The 23,401-nt window shown below is 34.6% G+C and overlaps 1 protein-coding gene and 1 pseudogene across 1 annotated transcript in view; one reads left to right on the top strand and one right to left on the bottom strand.

Moving 5' to 3' along the window:
- EYS (eyes shut homolog) overlaps positions 1 to 23,401 on the top strand; it is a 1,652,430-nt gene that overhangs the window by 605,334 nt on the left and 1,023,695 nt on the right. Inside the window, 2 exon segments of the mRNA XM_044253753.1 lie at positions 17,218 to 17,389; positions 18,309 to 18,387. Of these exon segments, the coding sequence (XP_044109688.1) occupies positions 17,218 to 17,389; positions 18,309 to 18,387 (251 nt within the window).
- LOC122918972 lies at positions 21,855 to 22,273 on the bottom strand (annotated as a pseudogene).

Raw genomic sequence — 23,401 nt, 5'->3', positions numbered from 1 at the left:
TTAAAAAGCATGAATATCTTTAAATTGCCCTCTTATAAGACAGAGTCTGCCAGAGAAGTTGCAAAACAAAATCCACAATGATGCTTCATTTACAAAACACATATAAAACTAAGTGGCACAAGAATACTAAAAGTAAGACTAAGTAACAATACATCAATGAATTTAAACTAAGGCAAGCATAAGTGGCAAAATTGCTATCAGGAATCAGTGTGGTCCTTTGAAAACAAATTGATTAACTATAAAGGATGTGAAAATACTCATTCTGTTTCTTTAATTAAACAGTCTAATCCATCAATATATAATTTTTCTCATTAAAAAGTAATACATGTACAAGGTAGAAATAGGAAAATTACAGAAACTCAAAAGCAAAGATTGCAAAATACCTATCACCAGAAGTAAACAGTAACAGTTGTACGGTGCTGTAGCATTATTTGGATAACATGTTGGAGGTAGTTTTATAATTGGTTTTATGCATAGAACATAGTATTTGGTCACCTGAAGTTTTAACTAGCAATAACATGTTCTTAAAATCCCCATAATATTTATGGATTTTCCACTAAAAGCATGGCTTTTAGTAGCTGCCTAAAATTTCATCATGAGGATATAGTATAATTAATCTCAAATTTAGGTATCAATATATATTCCAATTTGCTCTTTTATCAAAAAATACTGAAATAATCACCTTTCTAGGTATATTTTGAAGCATTTCTGCACACATCCTTTGTCCTTTGCACAAATTTCCAAAGTAGAATGTCATGGAAAATGCATTTGGGTATGTCTGTCTTTTGCCACAAATGAAGAAACTGTTTAGAGCACTTCGCTAAATTACTTTTGTTTTCCCGTATTTTGATAGATTTTTACAATTTGAAGACCAACCAAAAACATAAGAGGGTGTTTGTTTAACTGCATCTTCACCGCTACTGGTTATTGCTATTTTTTAAAAAATAGCCACACTTCTTGGTGAAAATTAAGCCTCACTGTTTGAATATCTGCTAGTGAGGCAGACCCAAGTGAGGTTAAATATTCATTTGAAGTAATAATTTCTCATGGAAGAAATATTTCTCTATGTAAATTATCAAGAGAAACAATAACTCAAAAGGTGCAACTATGCATAAAGATCTTCATTAGTTATTTTATTAGTAAAATGTTGAAACCAAATGACCTTTATTATGAAAGTTGTTAAATAGATTATGATGTATATTCTTCATGGAAGATTTTGCAGTCACTAATATGGTATGATTGAAGACAACATAGCATAATGGGAAAAAAACACGTTATGATTGTGTGGAAAAATTTTTTGCAGTGTGAAAGTGCAAATATATAAACATTTGGACACAATTACAATATAAAAAGGAAATATACAAAAATATTAAGATTATGAGATTACAGAACTTATTTTTGCTTAGTTTCCATGATTTTTAAAAATTTTATATGTTTTCATAAAAAAAAGAGGAAGAGGAATTTGATAATGAGTTGAAATGAAATGAAATGGAGATGCCTTTTTTGTTTCACATGTTTATTGTCATTATCATCATCATAGTTCAGATCTTACTGATTAACAACTGCTACCCTGCTACGCCCCTTGTCTCTAGCCGTGACACATAATTTTCAATCGTTATTCTTGCTTTTACAGAATAAAGTTGAAATCTTCCTAATATATAATACATCATTTACAAAGTTATTTGAATGTTCAGTAAAGACTATTTGACTTCCTGGGTCGGAATCCCAGCTCTATCAGTTAATTCCAGAGGTTACATGTCATCCTCGTGGCTAAGTTTTACCTATAAAATGAGCATATAAATGGTTCCTAAATTTGTTGCCCTGGTATTACCACAGTGCTTGCCTAGTACATAAGACTCAGTGAGTTTTCTTTTTCTTTTTTTTTTTTTTAAAGATTTTATTTATTTATTTGACAGAGAGAGATCACAAGTAGACGGAGAGGCAGGCAGAGAGAGAGAGAAGCAGGCTCCCCGCTGAGCAGACAGCCCGATGCGGGACTCGATCCCAGGACCCCGAGATCATGACCCGAGCCGAAGGCAGCGGCTTAACCCACTGAGCCACCCAGGCGCCCCGACTCAGTGAGTTTTCTAATAAAATGATTTCTATGCCCTTGATACTCATAGTACTGCAAATCCTCCTCCAAATTACCTTTTAATTTTCAACCCCATTTTGCTGATTAATGACAATACTATCCTGTAGTGTGTTGAGGAACACTTTTTGCCCCACATGCATTACCCAAGTTTTCTCATTTCAGTGCCACATCCCAGCTTCCACAACCAACTATCTGGATTGCCTTACCCATCCATTATGCACACGTTTCCACTTCTCTAATGTCTTATCAACTTCAAAATAGTAGTTAGGAAAGTAACTTTCCAATAGTGTGATAGAAAGAGCTCACACTGGCTTATGAATGTTGATTATTAAATTTTTATGAATTTTTGAGCTGGTTGACATAATTTTGCTACATTGAAATTCAAAAACATGGGATGATTTGCACAGGGGAAATTAGAGAGTGTTATAAATAAGACCTTTCCCCTCATAGTGTTTTCTTCCAAGAGAAAATTGTTAAACATTTACCAGAACACGATTATATCTTTACACCTTTAAATGCTTTGATTCCTACATAACATACATTGAACCACTCATTTTAATTCAGAAGACGTCACTTAGAAGCTTGCTTTTAAGACTGTTTCATACAGGACAAAGTCACTGAGCAGTACAGCTCTCAGCGTGCCCCGTCTATGTCCTGTGGATAACATCAACTTGACAGCTTGGGTAAGGAATAAATCAAATGAACACATGAAACTTATTTATAAAGCATAAACTGCCACAAAGAAATAAAGTGCTACAATTATCACCTAACATTTCACTTTAACTAAATTTTAAAGTTAAATATTTTAGAGACACATTATAGTTTTTTAAAATGCCAGTCCAGAAACAGTACTGTTTTATCAAACTATGAATTGATGTGCAGTTCATAAGCCATTGCTTATCCCTTTTGTGCAAGTAAAATGTTATGCTGTTGATTTAAGGATTAAAACAAGCACTTCAGTCAAAGTTCTTTTAATTTTGGAAAATCGAATCTGAAAGCAGTGAGTTCACTGGATGTTTCTGATCATGGATTTTTAGTTTTATGATGAAATTGACTTAGTTTTAAAGTGTACTTCCTAGCTAAATAAATTGTGGAATTAGACAGATAGAGAACAGTAAAAATAATATTAATTAGAAGATTTTTCAATTTTTTCCATGCAACTTTGTATGAAGAATAATAGCAACTAGAGATGAATTAAGTAGGAAGCTACTTGATTTAAACTTTGGGGACTTTTACTTAGAAGTTGTTCTTCTAAGACTTTGTGCCTGATTTCATATTTGTGATTTTGCATTTTTTAAAAATTTATTTATTTATTTGACATACAGAGAGAGAAAGATCATAAGTAGGCAGAGAGGCAGGCAGAGAGAGGGGGAAGCAGGCTGCCTGCTGAGCAGAGAGCCCGAGGTGGAGCTCGATCCCAGGACCCTGAGATCATGACCGGGGACGAAGGCAGAGGCTTAATCCACTGAACCACTAGGCACTGCTTGCATCTTTATTATTAAAGAAGAGTCCCCAAATTTTATAAGCCACGAGGATTTTTTTGGTTCTAATCAGGAACATTTAATTTCCACTCCATCTTGCTTCACAGCTTGGGCTGAGGGAACTGGTCAGTCTGCCTTGTTCTCCCAAAGGGTTTCTCTTTGATGTGTTCGATTGACTCACAAAACCTAAATCAGTCTTGATGTCAAAAGTCTCTGTGCATAACCTGAAGGGTAAGGGGTAAACAAAATCTTTAAATTTCATCAAGACCCTGAATTTCGGGCCCATTCAAATGAAGAATAAAAACTATGAGCTTTTCATTGATCTCTTTACTGGAGTTCAGTTGTCAGAAATGAGAGAGACAGGCATCTCACAATGTCACACATTTTGTTCAAAGCCCCAGGACTCTGTAAATGCTTCCATTTGTCAGCTGCCAGTTGTGTAATTGTAGGTCTTTTAATCTTACTTTTTTTTTAATTATTAAAGACAGATTTCAAGTGCTCAAGATGTCTTTCCCATATATAGAAGTATAATTTGACCTACTAAAGGCCATTAAAGACTGGTTCTCTTCTGACCATTACCAAATACAAAAGATTACAATCTACCAAGATTCAACAAAATTTAACTAAATGTCATTTCATTTATATGAGGTACTTTTTAAAATGCATTTACACTTATGATGTTTATCTTCAGAGGTCATGATAAAATTATGTAATGATCAGTTTGATATAAGCACACCCTAAAGTTTACACGCTGCAAGTCATCCCTTACTTATTAAAGGTAAAGTCTGGGTAGTCACAGTAGAGAGGCTGGGGCAGTCAAGAAAAATGAGCCACATTGGGTGGCTAGTTACATGGACACTTCAATATTTTGACACTGGCCATGTAGGCATGTCCTACTGAGTATCAGTCATGTTTATCTAAAATGAAATTGTCCTATATTCAAATTTTAAGCATATCAAAATATTCTATTTATTTTTATTAAATATAAACACAAGTAACCTAAAATAGAATTATTTTTACAAAAATCACTTTCTTCTCCAAACTTCTTTTTTTGGCTATTTATAATATTCAGTCTTGTCCACTGAGGTACTTTCTTTGTTATGTAAAGTTTTCAATATACATATAAGATAAAGTAAGATTATGATGTTGAAGATGACTGAATAACATATGCATAATCAGAAACAAAGAGTTGTATGCATTTATCTTTATATGTAAAGACTTATGAGTTGAGAGGTGGAGTGCAATAGCCTAACTGCTGAAATTCAACAACACACACTAACTGCATATAGGGTATTCTGGGCACTCATTCAGATTAGTCTAGAAAAATCATTCCTAAATTGTGTCCTCCATGGTATTTCCAAAGCAGTAACTTTGTGCAGGCACATTTAATCCTCACCATAGTCCTAAATGGTATGAAGTAGAAATTATTACTTTATGTATTGCTAATCAAAGTTTAACTGTATGAGAACCTGTTAACTAAGCAATACTTTAAAGAACGAGTGATTTTCTGCATGACCTTAGCAAGGGACCAAATAATTTCTTTGAAATAAAATCCTCGAATTTATTAGTATTAGTGTGAGTCAATAAATTATAACACACCTGCAGTTTGATATATGTGTGAATCTCACAAGTTCTGGCAATATTTTAACATGCATGTTATTTTCAGTCAACACCTGAGATAATAAGTGATGATCTATGCATTAAAACAAGACTCTGACTCATCTCTTTCACTCTGTTATGAATATCAGCACTTCCTCTTATCTAGTATCTTCCACTTTTAATCCATCCTCATATGCCTATTTGCACTTACATATACACTGTACACCTTCACCTTGAACAACTTCTCACTCTTCCAGAGCTCTTGACATAGTTGCCTAATTAAACATATGCCTCATTTCACATGCCTTTCTTGACTTCTTCATTTGGTATGATCTAAAAACAGTAAAGGAGCAACATATATGAATTGGAATATTGTTTTTGCTTGTCTTAGCAATTCTGTGAAGGGTACTTTGAATCTCCTCTTCAAAAGTTCCTTCTAATGGCATAGTAATTGTTTTTATGACTTTTCCAATGAACTATGAAGTACTCTAATGTCAAACCACATTCCTGTGGTAATGAAGTCTAAGGGAGAGAAGCCTTCATTTAATCCTGGCCTGATATTGAAGAGTTGCCCTGTTCTTTTCATAAAAGAGGTACAAAAAGATGAGGGGAGATAAAATTCAAATAGCCATCATCGTCATCATCATTATCATCATTTTTCTCATTAATTATTTATTGGTACTTGTCCTTTGCCCAGAGCTCTAAGGACTACTATAATTAATTTTAAAACCCCCTGTCCAATCTTGGCGTATTTATAGGTAAAAGAATAAAACATCAGGAGAAGTTTTGGGGAGAACTTTTGAAAATAAACATGGGTTATATAATATCCCCACAAAAATATTTCTAAACAATAAGAACATTAGGAAAATGATTTTTAACTAAATGCTTAATCCACACATGTTTAATCCAATACATTTAATATATTTAGCACATTTATTTATTTATTTATTTGTCACAGAGAGAGAGAGAGAGAGGGAGAACACAAGAGGCAAAGCGGCAGGCAGAAGCAGAGAGAGAAGCAGGCTCCCCACTGAGCAAGGAGCCCGATTCAGGACTTGATCCCAGGACCCTGGGATCATGACCTGAGCCGAAGGCAGTGGCTTAACCAACTGAGCCACCCAGGTGTCCCATACTCAGCACTTTTATACAGCAGTTCAACATATGGTATTTAAGGCATCTATTGAGATCAATGTATATAACCCAGTTACACTTATTTTATGGTGTTTATTTTTGTATTAGTGATATCCACTTTGCTAATAACTATAATTTATTTACCTTCAATATTTTTAATTATTTCTAACGGAATACTGAAAAGGACTCCTAGGAAAATGTTCATTTCCTGAAAAATCTTCCATAGGTCAAGCTTCCTAAAAGAGAAACTGAGATTTACATGCAGGGAACTTCTTGGGGATGCTTTCAACAGGAATGCCTGTAAGGGAAAAAATAGAAGTAGGACTGGAAAGAAATATGCTGAGTCAAGATGTGGTTCTGACAGAAGCCTCAGTTAATCACTCAGGGCGTGCGGAAGCGTCCTGTAGAGCTGAGCCACACTGAGTCACTCACATACACCATACAGCAACCAATGAGGGATCCAAAACTTGAGCAAGGCATTTTCCTTTAGCCAAGGAAAGCTCAATTCATGGGAAAGAATTCACCTCCAAACAGTTGAGAGAAAACACCTCCAGCAGTAGGAGAAATGAGTTCCTTTATTCTGAACAGGGATCTGGGATACTCATTACTTTGTATACCCATCAGCCCCAACTGCTTTCAAAAATAAGTACGCTTCGTCTAAAAACACTCCCCCTAAATTCCAATTTGTCTCTTGTTCTGAGTAAAAACAAGAGGCTGTTACTGGGGAGAACTATAACTTATGTCATTGATGCAGTTCTTGATACTATAGCTGATACTCATCTTCCTGTTTTCCTATGCAATTTCTCTTACATTCATTCTTATTTGCTAAAATATGCTAGTAGATTACCTAGTGAAGTAAACGAGAATGTTATGCCGAAGAGTTCTGATCTCTTAGTATGGCTGTGGCTGCTGTGTTTTGTCTATTTCCTGATGATATTGGGCAAAGAAGTACCAACGTGTGTCCCAGTAGGTCATCTTGATGCCACTTGTTTTCATCCTTGCTCTATTTTATAACAGCACCCTCTACATTCTGGTGATCTCCATCAATAACTCCTGTAAGGATAATGACTTCTTTCCTTGCCTGATTATCTCTTGGCACAAAGAGACCAAAGTGACTGAGTGGAAGCCATAGCATTATAAAAGAGGAACTCTTGTAGTATCCTCTGGTATTCTCTCCCCTAGGAATCAGGACCTGTAGATGATGGAGATTATATTGTCAGAAATGCAAAGCACAATCTCTCAGTGGTACACAGAGAGTGATGGTGCCCATCCTTGTAGGCTCTCATCTCCAAGCTAACACCTAGTAGTTTTGTGATGGTGCCATGTATTATAAGAGTCATTGGATCTCGTGGTTATATGATCACCAATGGGCTTTTAGATAAAGTAGATTCCTTGGTCCATTGAGATGTTAGGAGAAATTTAATATTTGTGGATCACCAGTAAATAAGCCCTAGAGTTGTAATGCTGGTTAAATGTCTGTTGGCGAAGAGATAAAGAAAATATACCCATATCTGAAATATGTGTCATGGCTAGTCAAAATGAATCACATAAGTCCAGAAAAATCTGCTGACTACCAAATGGCTGATAGCTTTGATCTCTATTCCTAGTACATTGGGTATTTAAGGAAAGCAATAACTATATCAGTCTTGGACCTTGAACATCCATTCATGGGGCCCATGCATAGAGTCTGTATCTATGCTCCACTCTGTTGATGCCTCTTATGGTCTCTGAAGACAAAATAGGACTGATGTTAACTGACCAAGTTCTTTCTGTGTGGTTATTTAGTGCATCTTCTGTTGTAGATATCCTGTGTCGGTGTTAAGATGCATTGCTAAGACCTTCACACTTTATGCTAATTCCCATTAATCCATATATATGCCTCCTTCCAAATTTTTTGACTCAAATTGTCTAACTCTTTTCCTTCTAGTCCAGTAATAAACCAACCAGGTTATTTACCACCACTTTATGAGTTCAGGTATATTCTTACCTTGGCCTACCTCTATTTCTATCCAAAAACAATCCTCTGACTGAAAATCTGCCTATTGGAAGGATTTTCCTTTAACCCTATATTTATAGAGAACCTCTCAGTGAAGCTATAGGAAAGTTGCCATCCATTTCCAGTTCATATCTATAAACCAAGTGAACCCATCCATGAACCATGCTCACGCTTGTTCTTTGTCCTTCAGATGCTATTAAGGGAGGGCTTCTTTCTAATAAGGTCATAGTGTGGATTGAGGGAGAGCTGATATTGCAATAGTAGTGCATAACATAGGAGTGCAAATTACACATGATCTCTGGTCTACTCAGATTCGATCCCTGAGGTACCATCTACAATATATTCCTGCTGCTCATTCCCAGTGCATAAGATTTGTTCATGATAAGAAACTCTGTCTGTGTGGATATTTGATGTCCCATAGTCACGAGTTTTATCTCTGCCAGGTTCCAGAAGTATGCCAGGGACTTTTTTTCAAGTTCAGGATAATTCTCTGCTATATATGCTTAGCCTGGGTCTGTGATTATCTTCCTCAGTCTTCCCCACATTGCATATTTTTCATTACACGCATCTCTAATAGCATAGAGACTACTGGGATACATGACCCAAGCAACAAGATAGCATGTGCTACAGTTCAGTTAATTCAGTAAAATCACTGTATGTTACTCTATTCAAATATATCTTTTGCCATATTTCTTTTTCCTAATACTTCCTTTATTAAAGTGCCAATTTACAAGTAAATGACAGTCAGATCTTTTAGATGTTCTGTTCTGTTTTCTTACTCTTTTCTATCTCTGGGTGTTTTAACTTGAATAATTTCTACTGACTTGTTTTCAGGTTCAGTGGTTGTTTCCTCAGCTCAGCCTACCACTGATAAACTCACTGAAGGATTTTTTTCAACTATAAGTATTTTCTTTTAGCATTTCCATTTGAGTATTTTTAATAATTTCTTTCTTTCGATATTCTTCATTGCTTAATTCATTTTTTATCTCATTCCATTGATAGTTGGTGGGTTTTGGTTTTCTGGGTTTTTTTTTTCTTTTCTTGACTTTCTCTTAATTTTTAAATTTAATTCCTTTTAAACAATAAAAATGCATGTTTTCTTAGATTATTCCTAGAAGAATGACATTTGCTGGACTGCCTAACTGGAAACATTTTATGATAGTTGATAGTATTGTAGTATCATTTACTACATGATAGTATCGTTTTATGATAGTATTTAAATACTGTTGATAATAACATATCTTGTTATAAAATTCTTATTTTGGTCTTAAAAAGCTCTTATTCCGTTATTGTATGTTGTAATACAAAATGGCTACATGGGTCCATCTGAATTTTCAGTCATTGATTCCTAAGTCCATTATTTATGTGATTATTGTGTGCCTGCATTAACTTACTAGGTCATTCATATGTATCATCCTATATAGTAAGTTGTAATCATTTTCAAAATGTTATCATAATTTGGATGTTTTCAACATTAGAGAAGCAGACTATTTGATCTTTGACCACCTGAGAAATTTTGTATTTGGCATTTTGTATGAAGTGAAAATAGATATGATCTCTGTCCTTTATCATCAAGTAGGGAAGATAAGACAGTAATTCAAATAAATATACTTTAAGGGTAATCTGATAAAAGTTGTTAGATAATTTTTATTGGGAAATATTAAGGGGAATTTTTAAAAAATGAGTTAGAATTTTAGTAGGACCTGGGTAAAATCAGGCTTCAATTAAGCAGAGATAGGGAAATAACATTCCAGATAGAACTATCAGGAGTAAATGTAGATACAAAAAAATATAATATTAATTCTATTTTAGTTTGATGAAAGCAGTGATTCTCACATCTATCTATGCTTTGGAAATAGCTGGAGAGATGCCTTTTTAAAAATATAGCTTGTAGGGACATCTGGGTAGCTCAGTGGGTTAAGCCAATGACTTAACCCATGATCTCAGGGTCCTGGGATCGAGTCCCATATTGAGCTCCTTGCTCAGCGGAGAGCCTGCTTCTTTCTCTGCCTCTGCCTGCCACTCTGCCTGCTTTTGCACTCACTTTCTCTCTGACAAATAAATAAATAAAATCTTAAAAATATATATAAATAGCTTGTCAAGCTTACTTATTAGAGATTCAAATTTGGGAAAATATATATAATTTTTTTTAATTCCACAGGCAGTTCTATTAGGTTTCTAAACTTAGGGACTAGAGTAGTTGATAATATCAGAGGAATGGTAAGAAAGGCAAGATTGACCTAGAGGATTTAGTTCTAGGCTAAGAAAACTATATTGATTTCAGGAGACAGTAAAGTGACCATAAAGTATTTGTTAGGATAACACATATGAAATGAAGAATATTAGGAATCAGAAAAGTCATTTTGGAAAACTTGGCCAACATGTGTAAGACTGACCAGTTTGAGAAAATTGGGTGTAGAGGGCTTGAAGAGAAAGTAAAAGAAGGAACATAGACCAGAGAAAAGCTTGTTAGAAAAATGATAGATGAAGGTGATAGATGGATGATACATCGATGATACATAAATAAATAGAACTGTTTATTTGCACATATTTGTTGTAACATTGTTGATGCACGTAAATATTTTATTGATCACACTTCTCAGTTCATATATATTAGTGACTTATTTCTTAAAAGGATTCATTAATTTCTACTGTGAAAATGTTAGATGCAGAGACACATGTTGAAGAAGCCTGGTAAAGAAGGTTTCCAGGTGGAGGCCTGGAAAGTGCCCCAAATTCCCCAAGTAATCATCTACTCTGCTTAGAAAAAGGAGTTGCCTATGCTATTAATGAAATAAGGACTTATAACGTTAGAAATACAAACTGAAAATATTCCAGATGTAAACTTGTATGTTGTGGATATGTTTGCCAAAATAAAACATGTCTTTCTGAAGAAACAATAGTGATCTATATAATGTGAGTTATATGTTAAAAGCACTTAAACATCACTGGGCAGATTTGTGATGTGAGTTTTTATAAATGATTTTAAATAAGATCTAGTGTAATAAGTCAAGCAGAGAGAGTCAATTGTCATATGGTTTCACTTTCAATTATCAATTATCATATGGTTTAACCTCAGAGTCTTGAGATGGAGTCCTGCACCTGGCTCCCTGCTCAGTGGGGAGTCTGCTTCTCCCTCTCTCTCTGCTGCTCTTCCTACTTGTACTCTCTATCTCTCTGTCAAATAAATAAATAAAATCTTAAAAAAAAAAAAGACCCCGAGATCATGACCTGACCCAAAGGCATCTGCTTACCTGACTGTGCCACCCAGTTGCCCCTATTTATAACTTTTTATAACCATAGAATCAGTTCTGTGCCTTTTAGCTTTTAAAAAGAGATAAAAGTCTAAAAATTAACTGAAAAGAATAGATTAAGAATCAACCTGTGATCCCAAGAAAAAGAAGTAAATAAAATCCAATAAAAGTCTTATTTTTATTAATATCTTCTTTTTATTCATAAAAAGTCTCATTTAACCATTTTATTAAATGTAATCTTTTGGTCTCTTTAGCGATTGATATATTGATATTTAGTAACTATGGAATTATTATTCCAAACAATTTTGTGGTTTTATAAGTCCCAAATCAAGCAGCAAGATAGCAGAAAAAAAAATAAGTTAGACATAGCAAAAAGGAAAAATAAATAAATAATTAAAAATTGTCATTTTTCTTCTCTTGTCAAATGAAACCCACAATGTTCATCATTAAATTATTTGGAAAATATTTGCTACACTATGATGGAGGTATGTTATGTAGGTATGGACCAGGCCAATGAGAACTAACTATGGAAGGAGTCCAGAACTATGACTGACACAAAATAGATGCTCAATGAATATGTGTTGGATACATTGATGAGTAGTAAGAAGAATCTGGGATATAAAGCAAGATAGGAAAAGAACTAACACTGAGATTTTGAGCAAGCCCTGGTAATGTCTAACAAATACTAAATATTATTTCTTTTTTATTTACTTGAATTCATGGAGACAGTGTCAAAGCATTCAGATTTGAATCCTATAAGGAAGACAAATGAACATGTTGTTATAATAATAAATTATCATAAATATCACTTTTCTTCTTCTCCATGCTGCTAAAAATGCATACTCTCTGTAAGTCTCTCAATTATGCTACAACATAGATATCTTGATCCAGAATTTACAGATGAGTAATTTAAAGTTTGCATGGATTGGTAATTATGGTTTTGTTGCATTTTTTTGTTATTTTTTTTTAATTTCTGGAACATGATAATGGTTTTCCATTTATGGTGGAATATATAATTTCTATTTTTTCAGATTTATTATGGTATAATAGACAAATTTATAAGATATTTAATTTGCACAACATGGTAATTTGGTGCTTGTATACATTATAACAGGATTCCTCCCATCTTGTTAATTAACACCTCAGAATTTTTATCTTTTAAGAGAATATTTAAGTTCTACTTCTTAACATATTTCAAATTATGTAACATAGTGTTATCCACCACAGTCACCAGGTTATTATACATTAGATCCTGAGAACTTAATCCTCTTATAGCTGAACTTTTGTGCACTTTGAACAACCTCTCCTTATTTCCTCCAATCCCAGCCTCTCTCTGGCAACCACTTTTCTTCTCTGTCTGGGTTTGACTTTTTTTTTTTTTTTTAATTTTTTAAGATTTCACGTATAAGTGGTACCATGCAGTATTTGTCTTTCTCTCTCTAACTTATCTGAGCTTAATGCCCTCAAAGTTCATGTTGTCACAAACAATCATATTTCGTTCTTTCTTGGAGCTGGTAATTATGTATGGGAGATCATTTTGAACCAAAGTTTAACAGTCTGCACACCTTTATTACTTTTTAACTAATCATGAAAGCTCCTCTGTTTGGAGGTGGGGGAAAAAATCGATATTCCATTAAATAATTCCCCTTGACTCCACAGATTAGACATGACTTTTAGGCACACACCTCAGAGGGATCACTTCATTCCAGATTCTATTCTCACACATTGCAAGGACAAACAGTTTCCCCAGATTCTCAAGAACTGTTTTGTTCTTGCTTGGGAAGAGGCAGAGACTTCTGAAAAAAAAAAAAAAAAACAAAGATGATGTATAAAGCAAAATACAAACACGCACATACACACACCACAATGATCTGAAGGAATGAAGTATTGAACTAGACAAACAAAATTCATGCCCAAAGGAAAAAAAAAAAAGATAAAGGAGCAAATTTTTATTTGCTGTGGGGGAAAAACATTAAAATTAGGATAATGGTGATTGTGATTGAAGAAGAGGATGCAGTTTTAAAAAGTGTAAATTGGCCAGAATATTCAGTTCAGTTGATCATTACATCCTTAGTCTCTCTAGAGGTTTACTTAAGCAGTCAAATTATGACTACAGTTTACTTAATGGATAGAACAGTAGGGGAATAAAAAGCTCCTAAAGCAGAGTGCCTGGGTGGCTCAGCTGATTAAGTGACTACCTTAAGCTCAGGTCATGATCCCAGGGTCCTAGGATCAACTCCCATATCAGGTTCTCCCTACTCTGTGGGAAGTCTGCTTCACCCTCTGCCTGCTACTCCCCCTGCCTGTGCTCTCTTTCTCTGAGTCAAATAAATAAGTGAATAAATAGATAGACAGATAAATAAATAAATAAAGTCTTTAAAGAAAAAGCTCCTAAGGTAATGTTGATGATGTTTCTCTAGTAAAATTGAGACATTCTTGCCTTCTCTACAGAGGATAGCATCTTCTGTCAAGTCTCCTGTCTCTAAAGGTACTAGATACATCCTGTCCAATTCCCTTTTATCGTTTTACTCCTTGTCCCACACTTTTCTGGTAAATTGACCTCTTTTTAACTGAAATTTTCATCACTGATTCTGCCAGCATTCTACATAGTCCTACAGACACTTTTACTCATCTTATTAATTAGAATAATAATGCCTCTGGAAACACCAAAATCAGTCACTTGATACGATATAGTTGTGATTTTTGTCAAGAAAAGATAGTAATTATGTGTTCACCTTGGTCATGGAGTATGAATGAGAAATATACCTGTATAACATGAGCCACAGAGCCAGAGATTAGGAAAGGGGGTCCTTTTTTGTTTTTATTCTTAATAGTCTGATGTGCACTATTATGATTGTTCAATCCATATTCTGAACCTAAATTCTGATGGCCCTTTTGAAACAGCTGTGGATTTGAGCAATTTATACATATTATTTTTATAGCATTATTAATATCCAAAGTTCTATTTGGGTAATAATATTTATGGTAAAAAAATAAATAAATAAGTTACCATTACATAATAGGATTTTGACTTGAAAACTGACAGTCTACAAAGAGAATTTCCAAAAATATTCTTTGCATTTGAAGCCTCATTTGCAATAAATCACAGACTCCCAGTGTGATTGCTCTAAATAACATCCATTTGAATAGATAGTTCTACAAATGATATGAAAATTAGTTAAGTTACGATATCACTTTGTAAAATGGCTGCCTATCTGCCAATAGCCTTGTCCTCCCCAGTTTTTTTGCTGGTATGCAGACAAATGCTGAGATACCTAATTCTTTCAAACTATTTATCTGAATTTTCTTGGTTTCCTTTTCACGATGACCATCGAAGCTTTCTTTATCCTCTTTCTCAGATATAGGCTCAATTACTTCTATTTCTTTCTTTTTTTTTTTTTTAAGATTTTATTTATTTATTTGACAGAGATCACAAGTAGACAGAGAGGCAGGCAGAGAGAGAGAGGGAAGCAGGCTCCCTGCTGAGCAGAGAGCCCGATGCGGGACTCGATCCCAGGACCCTGAGATCATGACCTGAGCCGAAGGCAGCGGCTTAACCCACTGAGCCACCCAGGCGCCCCAATTACTTCTATTTCTTAAATGCCTGAAGCACTCATTTTGGTCCATCATTAGGACAGATGCCATACTGTTACATATTAGGATGTGGTATGATGGTATCACATAGTAGCTAACAGCATGTGCTCTGCCATTTAATAGCCATGAGATCTTGTGCTTTATTTTCTTATTCTATAAAATGGGAAGAGCAATTTCCATGTCAGAAAACTACTGTAAAGCTTAAATGAGTTAATCTATATATGTTCTCAACAGTACCGGGCACATAGTAAGGTTTTCAAGTATCAGTTATTATTATTATCATAATTATTATTTTCTTCATCGTAATAAACTTGTTTATAATCTTCTCTTTATTTCCAACTAGCTTATTTATAACTATCTGTTTTAAGCATTATAATAGCTTAATATTTAATAAGTTTATCCTTAGTCTCAACTAAACATTATGTTAAAAGATACACTGAAGCATATTAAAAATTTCAAGAGTTTACCTGCACAAAAATTGAGTCAAATGAGGCAGCATCCAATCTAATATATAGACTGGAGCTCCAAGGAGCTGTGCAAAATGACTTTTATAGCCTGAAGGCAGCAGGGACAAGGAAGATACACTAGACAAAAAAAGCAGATTGGGGGGTGCCTGGGTGGCTCAATTGGTTGAGCAACTGCCTTCAACTCAGGTCATGATCCCGGACTTCCAAGATCGAGTCCCGCATCGGGCTCCCAGATCCTTGGGGAGTCTGCTTCTCCCTCTGACCTTCTCCTCTCTCCTGCTCTCTCTCACTCATTCTCCCTCAAAAAAATAAATAAAATCTTTAAAAAAAAAAAAAAAAGCAGATTGGTTATTGCAATCATTTGGGGCTGGCAGGGGTCTATCAGGCAGACTACATAACTGGTGCTGATCAGGAGTTTCTTGACTGACTGGTTTAAGATTTCATTTCTAGGAGAGCTGAAACTGTAATTAAGTCTTGGTTTGGTGATGAGGGGCTTGCATAAGAGACTATTTTGGGTCTGTTTTCTTGTTTTTAACAGTATCTATTGTATTACTCAGCATAGTAATTTATGCACATATCATAGCAGCTGTGGAATAGTCCACATGATTTGAATCCCAATCTACTTTTATGGCCTGTGTGATTTGAAAACATTATTTAAACTCTCCAAACCTTTGTTTATTTACCAGTGAGTTAGACTTTGTATTACCTACCTCCAGGATAGATGACCATTAACTAAGATAATATGTGTAAAGTCTTCAGCACAAGGCGTGGTGTGCCAGTAAGTGCTCAGTTGATGGTAGCTAGATGCTCAGTACAGATGGACGCAATAACAGAGGGATTATCCTAACCATTTTTACCATGTCCCTCTACTTCTTCCTAATATTTCTCACATGTAAAACCTGAAATACAATCTAGCTTCCCATTAAGCTTTGTTTATGTGGTTTTTTCTATCTATAAATATTACCTCTGACATAACAATTCTGGATTAACAGGGTCACTGTCTTTTCTTGCTTTGTTTTGTTTTTCCCTCTTCTGTTTGGTACCCCTAGTTGAGTACAGAGGTACTACATGGTCGGTGCTTAATAAGTATTTAAAACTTAGCCTTTGAAGACACTAGGTATTTTGCCAAAATTAGGTTGCATTTAGAAGTGTCAGTCAGCGCATTAATAGACTCACCAAGACCAAAGTTAGAAAAATTCAAACTCTTTCTTAACCCCTATAAGTGAGAAATATTTGACTATCAAGAATCATTATTTAAAAAAAAAAAAACTGAAAAAGATCTTGAATTAGTGTTTACAGTGCCAACTTGATATAATTGATTACTTCACTAACATTCTCAATTAACAATTGCTTGCACTAAGGACAAATTTCTAAAGTAGATTAAGGTTGTGCTTTGTTTTTCTCATTTACATTAAATTAGTAGTATGAGAGTTTATTGACTTCTAAACATGTTTAACCTTGAAAAAGTGTTTTCTTTTGCTACAATGTGTCAAGTTACCTGTACGGGAAGGAGCCTTGATTTTTTGGTGTTTACCATAATGAATAAACTTTGGAGTTTTACATTTAAATGGTCTTGTGTTTTGTCTTGTCTCTTCTATTGTAGGCATTGATTGTGAAGTAAATATAGATGAATGTCTATCAGATCCCTGTCTCCATGATGGAACTTGTATTGATGGCATCAATCATTATACCTGTGACTGCAAGAGTGGATTTTTCGGAACACGCTGTGAAGAAAATGCAAATGATTGCCTCTCAAATCCTGGTCTATATGGAAGGTAACTATTTTTGTTTTTCTATTATTAAATCAGAAAGTAAATTTAACTCACAATATTTAAGACTTAATGTCAAGGGAAAGTTGATAAAGATAATTTTAATTATGCTCTTTCATAAAACGAGTGCTAAGTACAGTTAAGATGACAGATGCTGCCTGTTCCACTTAATGCCATGTACTGATACATTATCTCTGCCCTTCTTTTATTTCTGCTCATTAGCATAAAGTAATTTTCAATAAATGTGGATTAATTGGACTTTAATATACTTAAAGGTAACTGCTCACAGTAATAGAAGTAGCTGGTAAGATGATGAGACATTCTATTATTTGCTCTGTGAAGGGATAATACCACACACTTAGAATTTAAAATGTTGCTAAGTAGACTGGCTCTCTCATCCCCATGTACATGTAAGGTATTTTTTGACTCTATTTATGGAATTATATAATAACTCTCCTGCTCATGGATAGAATATTAGTTCATGCAAATTTAGACCCTGGATATTTCTAGGAGATGCAGGAGGCAAAGAAGATGCACCAGCCTTTTTCTGCAGCATTATTTTTCTTTTCTAGTCCTGCCACTGACTTTGTAAGCAGGGGAGAGAGGATGAGGATGGTAGCTCATTGCAGTGCAATTTGGCCATAGCTGACTTCAGTTCCCAACATAAACTCTAGATGTACTTTTTATCTTTAGAACTTTTCTTTCTTTACATTGCCACGGGGAAGATGGCAAAAATTAAAATTGATCAGTTCTTTCAGTCCAGTCACCTTGAAGGATAAGAAGCAGGAACAAACTCTGCCTTCTATTGCTCATGGGAATGTTTGTTTTTTCCCTTAACTGGAAAGGAAAAACTTTAAATAGCGAAACTCCTTTGAAATTATGCTTTACTGTCTTACTTATTTAAAAATGTAATTCTGTGTTTCAGATGCATAGATCTCGTTAGCGAGTATCAATGTTCATTTGTTGCAGAATGGACTAGCTCAAGATGTGAGATCAAGATTAATGTAAGTTTCATAATTTTTATTAAATTTGAAGTAATTCAAAAGAAAAACCAAAGTACTTGTTATAGGTTTCAGAGTCATTTCTTCAGCAGTTATTGATGATTTAACTGCTCTCTCACCTTTCTTCTTTGGAATTTCTCAGCTACTCCAAACAGAACTAAAATCATAGTTTCTTTTCCTTTTTCCTCCTCTGTGTCTTGTTATCAACAATTTCAACAATTTCTGCAACTTGGATCCCTCATTAATTAAGTCCTGGAAGTAGTTATTGTCAAAAGAAGGCTCAAAAGGCTTATACTTTGCCATCTGCCTCCCCCATTCTGGTCTTAGGACATACAGGTGTCTGTGGATGTTTAGGGATGAGAGGACATTAAATTGATTCAGATATCACAAGAACATAAATACTGGCTATACGTGCCAAGAGGTGGGTACATGTAAAGAACACCAACACCTGTAATACTTTTGTGATCTTTTTTGAGTCTTCAGGAGTCTGCAATGTGATTGACACATGGCATTTTATGTGGGATGCCTAATTAGTTGAGAAATGTCAGTTACCTGAAGTTTGAGACCATATTTGGGAGATGAGAATCTTGTGAGCCTTCCTGAATAATAGGACATTCTTCCAAATCATTCCTCTCACATGGTAAAGGAAGAAATTATTATGACTAAAAAGAGCCTCTAATATTGTGATACTATGGATATTTTATTTAAATCCTTTGTCTCTCCCTTGGCCATAAAATAAAACTACAATAATTTCTACATCACACAGTCATTGGTGTGATAATGCACATATGACATGGTGGGTATTCAGTAAATGGTCCTTTCAGAAGGAGTATTGGGATGGTTAAATGCATTAAGGAGAAACAGGATTGAACCACTGTCTTGCTACTTACTTTCTATGTGTTCTTGGATAAATTATTTGTATTTTGAAATCATATTTTAGCTATTCAATGAGGGCAGTCATTATAACACCCCACTCTTGGGTTGTTGGTTGTTGTGAGGATTAAATTAGATAACGCATGTAAAACAATTAACACATTTTCTGACACATTATTTTTTAAACTTAATTATTTATTGCTGTTACATTGATTTGGTTCTAGAGAGTGAGGCCATATTTGATGTGGAAAAGGAAGTGCCATAATTAATAAATTCCCTGGTAAGAATGGACAAGGCATCTATCTTGTTTGCACTGTTATACATATTGCCTGTGTCAGTCTCTAAAACCCTATCTCTTGGTAGTATAAATATAACATTCTTCTTCAGAATTAAACATATAGGTAAATAAATATTTTCTTTTATATAGAGAGTTGTATATATTCATACACACATACATGCAATATTGTGAGAACAGTTATTAAAATTCTATCTATGTACTTCTAGATTTCTTCCTTATATCTTTTATTTTTTTATCTTTTTTACACCCAGTGCTCCATGCAATACATGCCCTATTTAATACCCACCTCTAGGCTCACCCAACCCCCCACCTTCCTCACCTCCCAAACCCTCAGTTTGCTTCTTAGAGTCCACAGTCTGTTGTGGTTTATCTCCCCCTCCAATTTCCCCCAACTCACTTCTCCTCTCCTTCCCTCAATGTCCTCCATGTTATTCCTTATGCTCCACAAGTAAGTGAAAGCATATGATAATTGACTCTCTCTTCTTGATGTATTTCACTCAGCAGAATCTCCTCCAGTCCCATCCGTGTTGTTGCAAAAGTTGGGTATTTATCCTTTTTGATGGAGGCATAATATCCCATTGTATATATGGACCATATCTTCTTTATCCATTCATCTGTTGAAGGGCATTTTGGCTCTTTCTACAGTTTAGCAACTGTGGCCATTGCTGCTATGAACATTGGGGTACAGATGGTCCTTCTTTTCACTACATTCGTATCTTTGTATCTGTATCTGTGTTTGTACATCTGTATCTTTGGGGTAATTACCTAGTAGTGCAATTGCGTAGAGTCATAGAGTTGCTCTATTTTTAATTTCTTAAGGAATCTCCATACTGTTTTCCAAAGTGGCTGCAACAACTTGCATTCCCACAAACAGTGTAAGAGGGTTTCCCTTTCTCCACATTCTCTCCAACAATTGTTGTTTACTGTCTTGTTGATTTTGACCATTCTAACTGGTGGAAGGTGGTATCTCAAAGTGGTTTTGATTTTAATTTCCCTGATGGCTAATGATGATGAACATTTTTTCATGTGTCTGTTAGACACTTGTAAGTCTTCAATGGAGAAGAAGTCTGTTTATGTCTTCTGCCTTTTTTTTGACATGATTATCTGCTTTGTGTGTGTTGAGTTTGAGGAGTTCTTTATAGATCTTGGATATCAGCCCTTTGTCTGTAGTGTCATTTTCAAATATCTTCTCCCACTCCATGGGCTGCCTCTTTGTTTTGTTGACTGTTACCTTTGCTGTGCAGAAGCTTTTGATTTTGATGAAGTCCCAAAAGGTCATTTTTGCTTTTGTTTCCCTTGCCTTTGGAGATGTGTCTTGAAGGAAGTTGCTGTAGCCAATGTCGAAGAGGTTACTGCCTATGTTCTTCTCTAGGATTTTGATAGATTCCTACATCATGATGAGGTCTTCTATCCATTTCAAGTTTATCTTTGTGTATGGTGTAAGGGAATAGTCAAGTTTCATTTTTCTATACATAGCTGTCCAATTTTCCCAGCACCATTTATTGAAGAGACTATCTTCACTGTACATTTTTTTCTGCTTTGTCAAAGATTATTTGACCATAGAGTTGAGGGTTCATATCTGGGTCTCTACTCTGTTCCACTGGTCTATGTGTCTGTTTCTGTACTAGTACCATGCTGTCTTGGTAATCACAGCTTTGTAATAAAGTTTGAAATCAGGCAATGTGTTGCTCCCAGTTTTGTTTTTCTTTTTCAACATTTCCTTAGCAATTCGGAGTCTCTTCTGGTTCCATACAAATTTTAGGATTGTTTGTTCCAGCACTTTGAAAAATGCCAGTGGAATTTTGATTGATATGGCATTGAAAGTATAGATGGCTCTAGGCAGTATAGACATTTTAACAATGTTTATTCTTCCAATCCATGAGCATGGAATGTTTTTCCATCTTTTTATTTCTTCTACAATTTCTTTCTTGAGTGTTTTGTAGTTCCTCGAGTACAGATCCTTTACCTCTTTGGTTAGGTTTATTCCCAGGTATCTTATGGTTCTTAGTCTATAATTACTAGAATCAATTCTCTAATTTCCCTTTCTATATTCTCATTGTTAGTGTATAAGAAAACAACTGATTTCTGTACATTGATTTTTGTATCCTGCCACATTACGATTTTTATTTTATTTTATTTATTAATTTATTAATTTATTAATTTTTATTTTATTTTAACATAAAACTGGACTCATTACCCTCCTTATTAAATGACTTTTTGTTTCACTTAGTGTACCTTAGGAACCATTGCATTGTAATACAAAGAGTCTTGACTCATTCCTTTTACTTATTTATGTCCATTAGGGCATTGTATTTGCATGTATGTATTCCATACCTAGAAAAAGAATTGGATTTTCCCTCTTGTATTTTCATTTTGCTTCTTCATGGTCTTTGATACCAGCTGTTGTTGAATACAGTGAAACCAAACTGATGGGACAGAAGCAGATTATTTTTCCATGTTTTTAGATCTTTGAGTTGTACCTCAAATCTGAGGTGGATCATTCCACACTTGTTTAACCTTTCCATGAGGTTCACAACAATTTCCAAGCTCTTTGATTATCAGTGATTTCAAATTCACTAAAGTAACCATGCTTCATCATTTTAGTTAGAAACCAGACGATGACTTTGGAGTATGGCCTATTAAGAACCTAGAGTTTGTGTCTCTTTTCAGATCATTAATGCTTTTGAGAGCATCTGCCAGGACATTCATGTGTACCATTACGATGGCACAAAAAGATTGTAGAAAGAACCTAACGCATTCCTTTTAATACTACATTTTCCAGATAAGTATTGAAGAACCTCACTTAGGGGCACCTGAGTGGCTCAATCAGTTAAGCATCTGACTATTTTAGCTCCGGTCTTTATAAGACTTGTAAATTGTGAGATTTTTGTATTTTTTGCATTTTTTTATTAAGTTCAATTAGGCAACATATAATACATCATTAGTTTTTGATGTAGCGTTCAATGATTCATTAGTTGTGTATAATACCCAATGCTGATTGGATCACATGCTCTCCTTAATGCCCATCACCAGGGGAGTGTTAAAAAGAAAACCAAACCTGCGCCATCACAGTGCCTGACTTCAAGCTATATTATAAAGCTGTGATCACCAAGACAGCATAGTACTGGCATAAAAACAGACACATAGACCAATGGAACAGAATGAAGAGCCCAGAAATGGATGCTCAACTCTATAGTCAACTAATCTTCAACAAAGCAGGAAAGACTATCCAATGGAAAATAAAACAGTCTCTTAAATGAATAGTGCTGGGAAAATTGGACAGCCACATGCAGAAGAATGAAACTGGACTGTTCTCTTACACCATATTTTTGTATTTTTCTTTACTTTTTTCTTTCTGACACTGGGCTTTCCATCTCTCCTTAGAAAGTCTTTTCATGCAGCAATATTTAAATTATTTTCTTATAGTCTCATCTATAATTTTAAGATTAATAACACTTTTAGAACTTTAATCCAGTGAATATATTATTATGATTGATATAAAGTAGGGGAAATTAATTTTCTAAGAATTTTTGTCAAAGGGTCTGTCATTTATTGATTCCGATTGCCTTATTTTTCATGCACTAAGTTCCTATATATGGGTCAGTTTAGGATTATCTGTTCTGTTCTTCTGTTTTTTAAAAATTCATGCTGTCATCTGTATTAATTACAGTTCAACAGAGTTTTGTTTTTTTTTAAATGTTCTTTTCACTAGTACATTAAGTACACTCTAAATGTAATTTTGGTCATTCATTTTGCAAATACTGAATATTTTTTATCTATGAGAAACAGAAATAAAATAGTTTTCAGAAATACCTCCTGCTTACCAGTTCTAATCGAGATATCAAT

Source organism: Neovison vison, chromosome 1, assembly GCF_020171115.1.
Source record: "Neovison vison isolate M4711 chromosome 1, ASM_NN_V1, whole genome shotgun sequence".
NCBI classification, from domain to species: Eukaryota; Metazoa; Chordata; class Mammalia; order Carnivora; family Mustelidae; genus Neogale; species Neogale vison.
The sequence above is the reverse complement of the archived record's forward strand: the minus strand, read 5'-3'. Positions and strand labels throughout refer to the sequence as shown.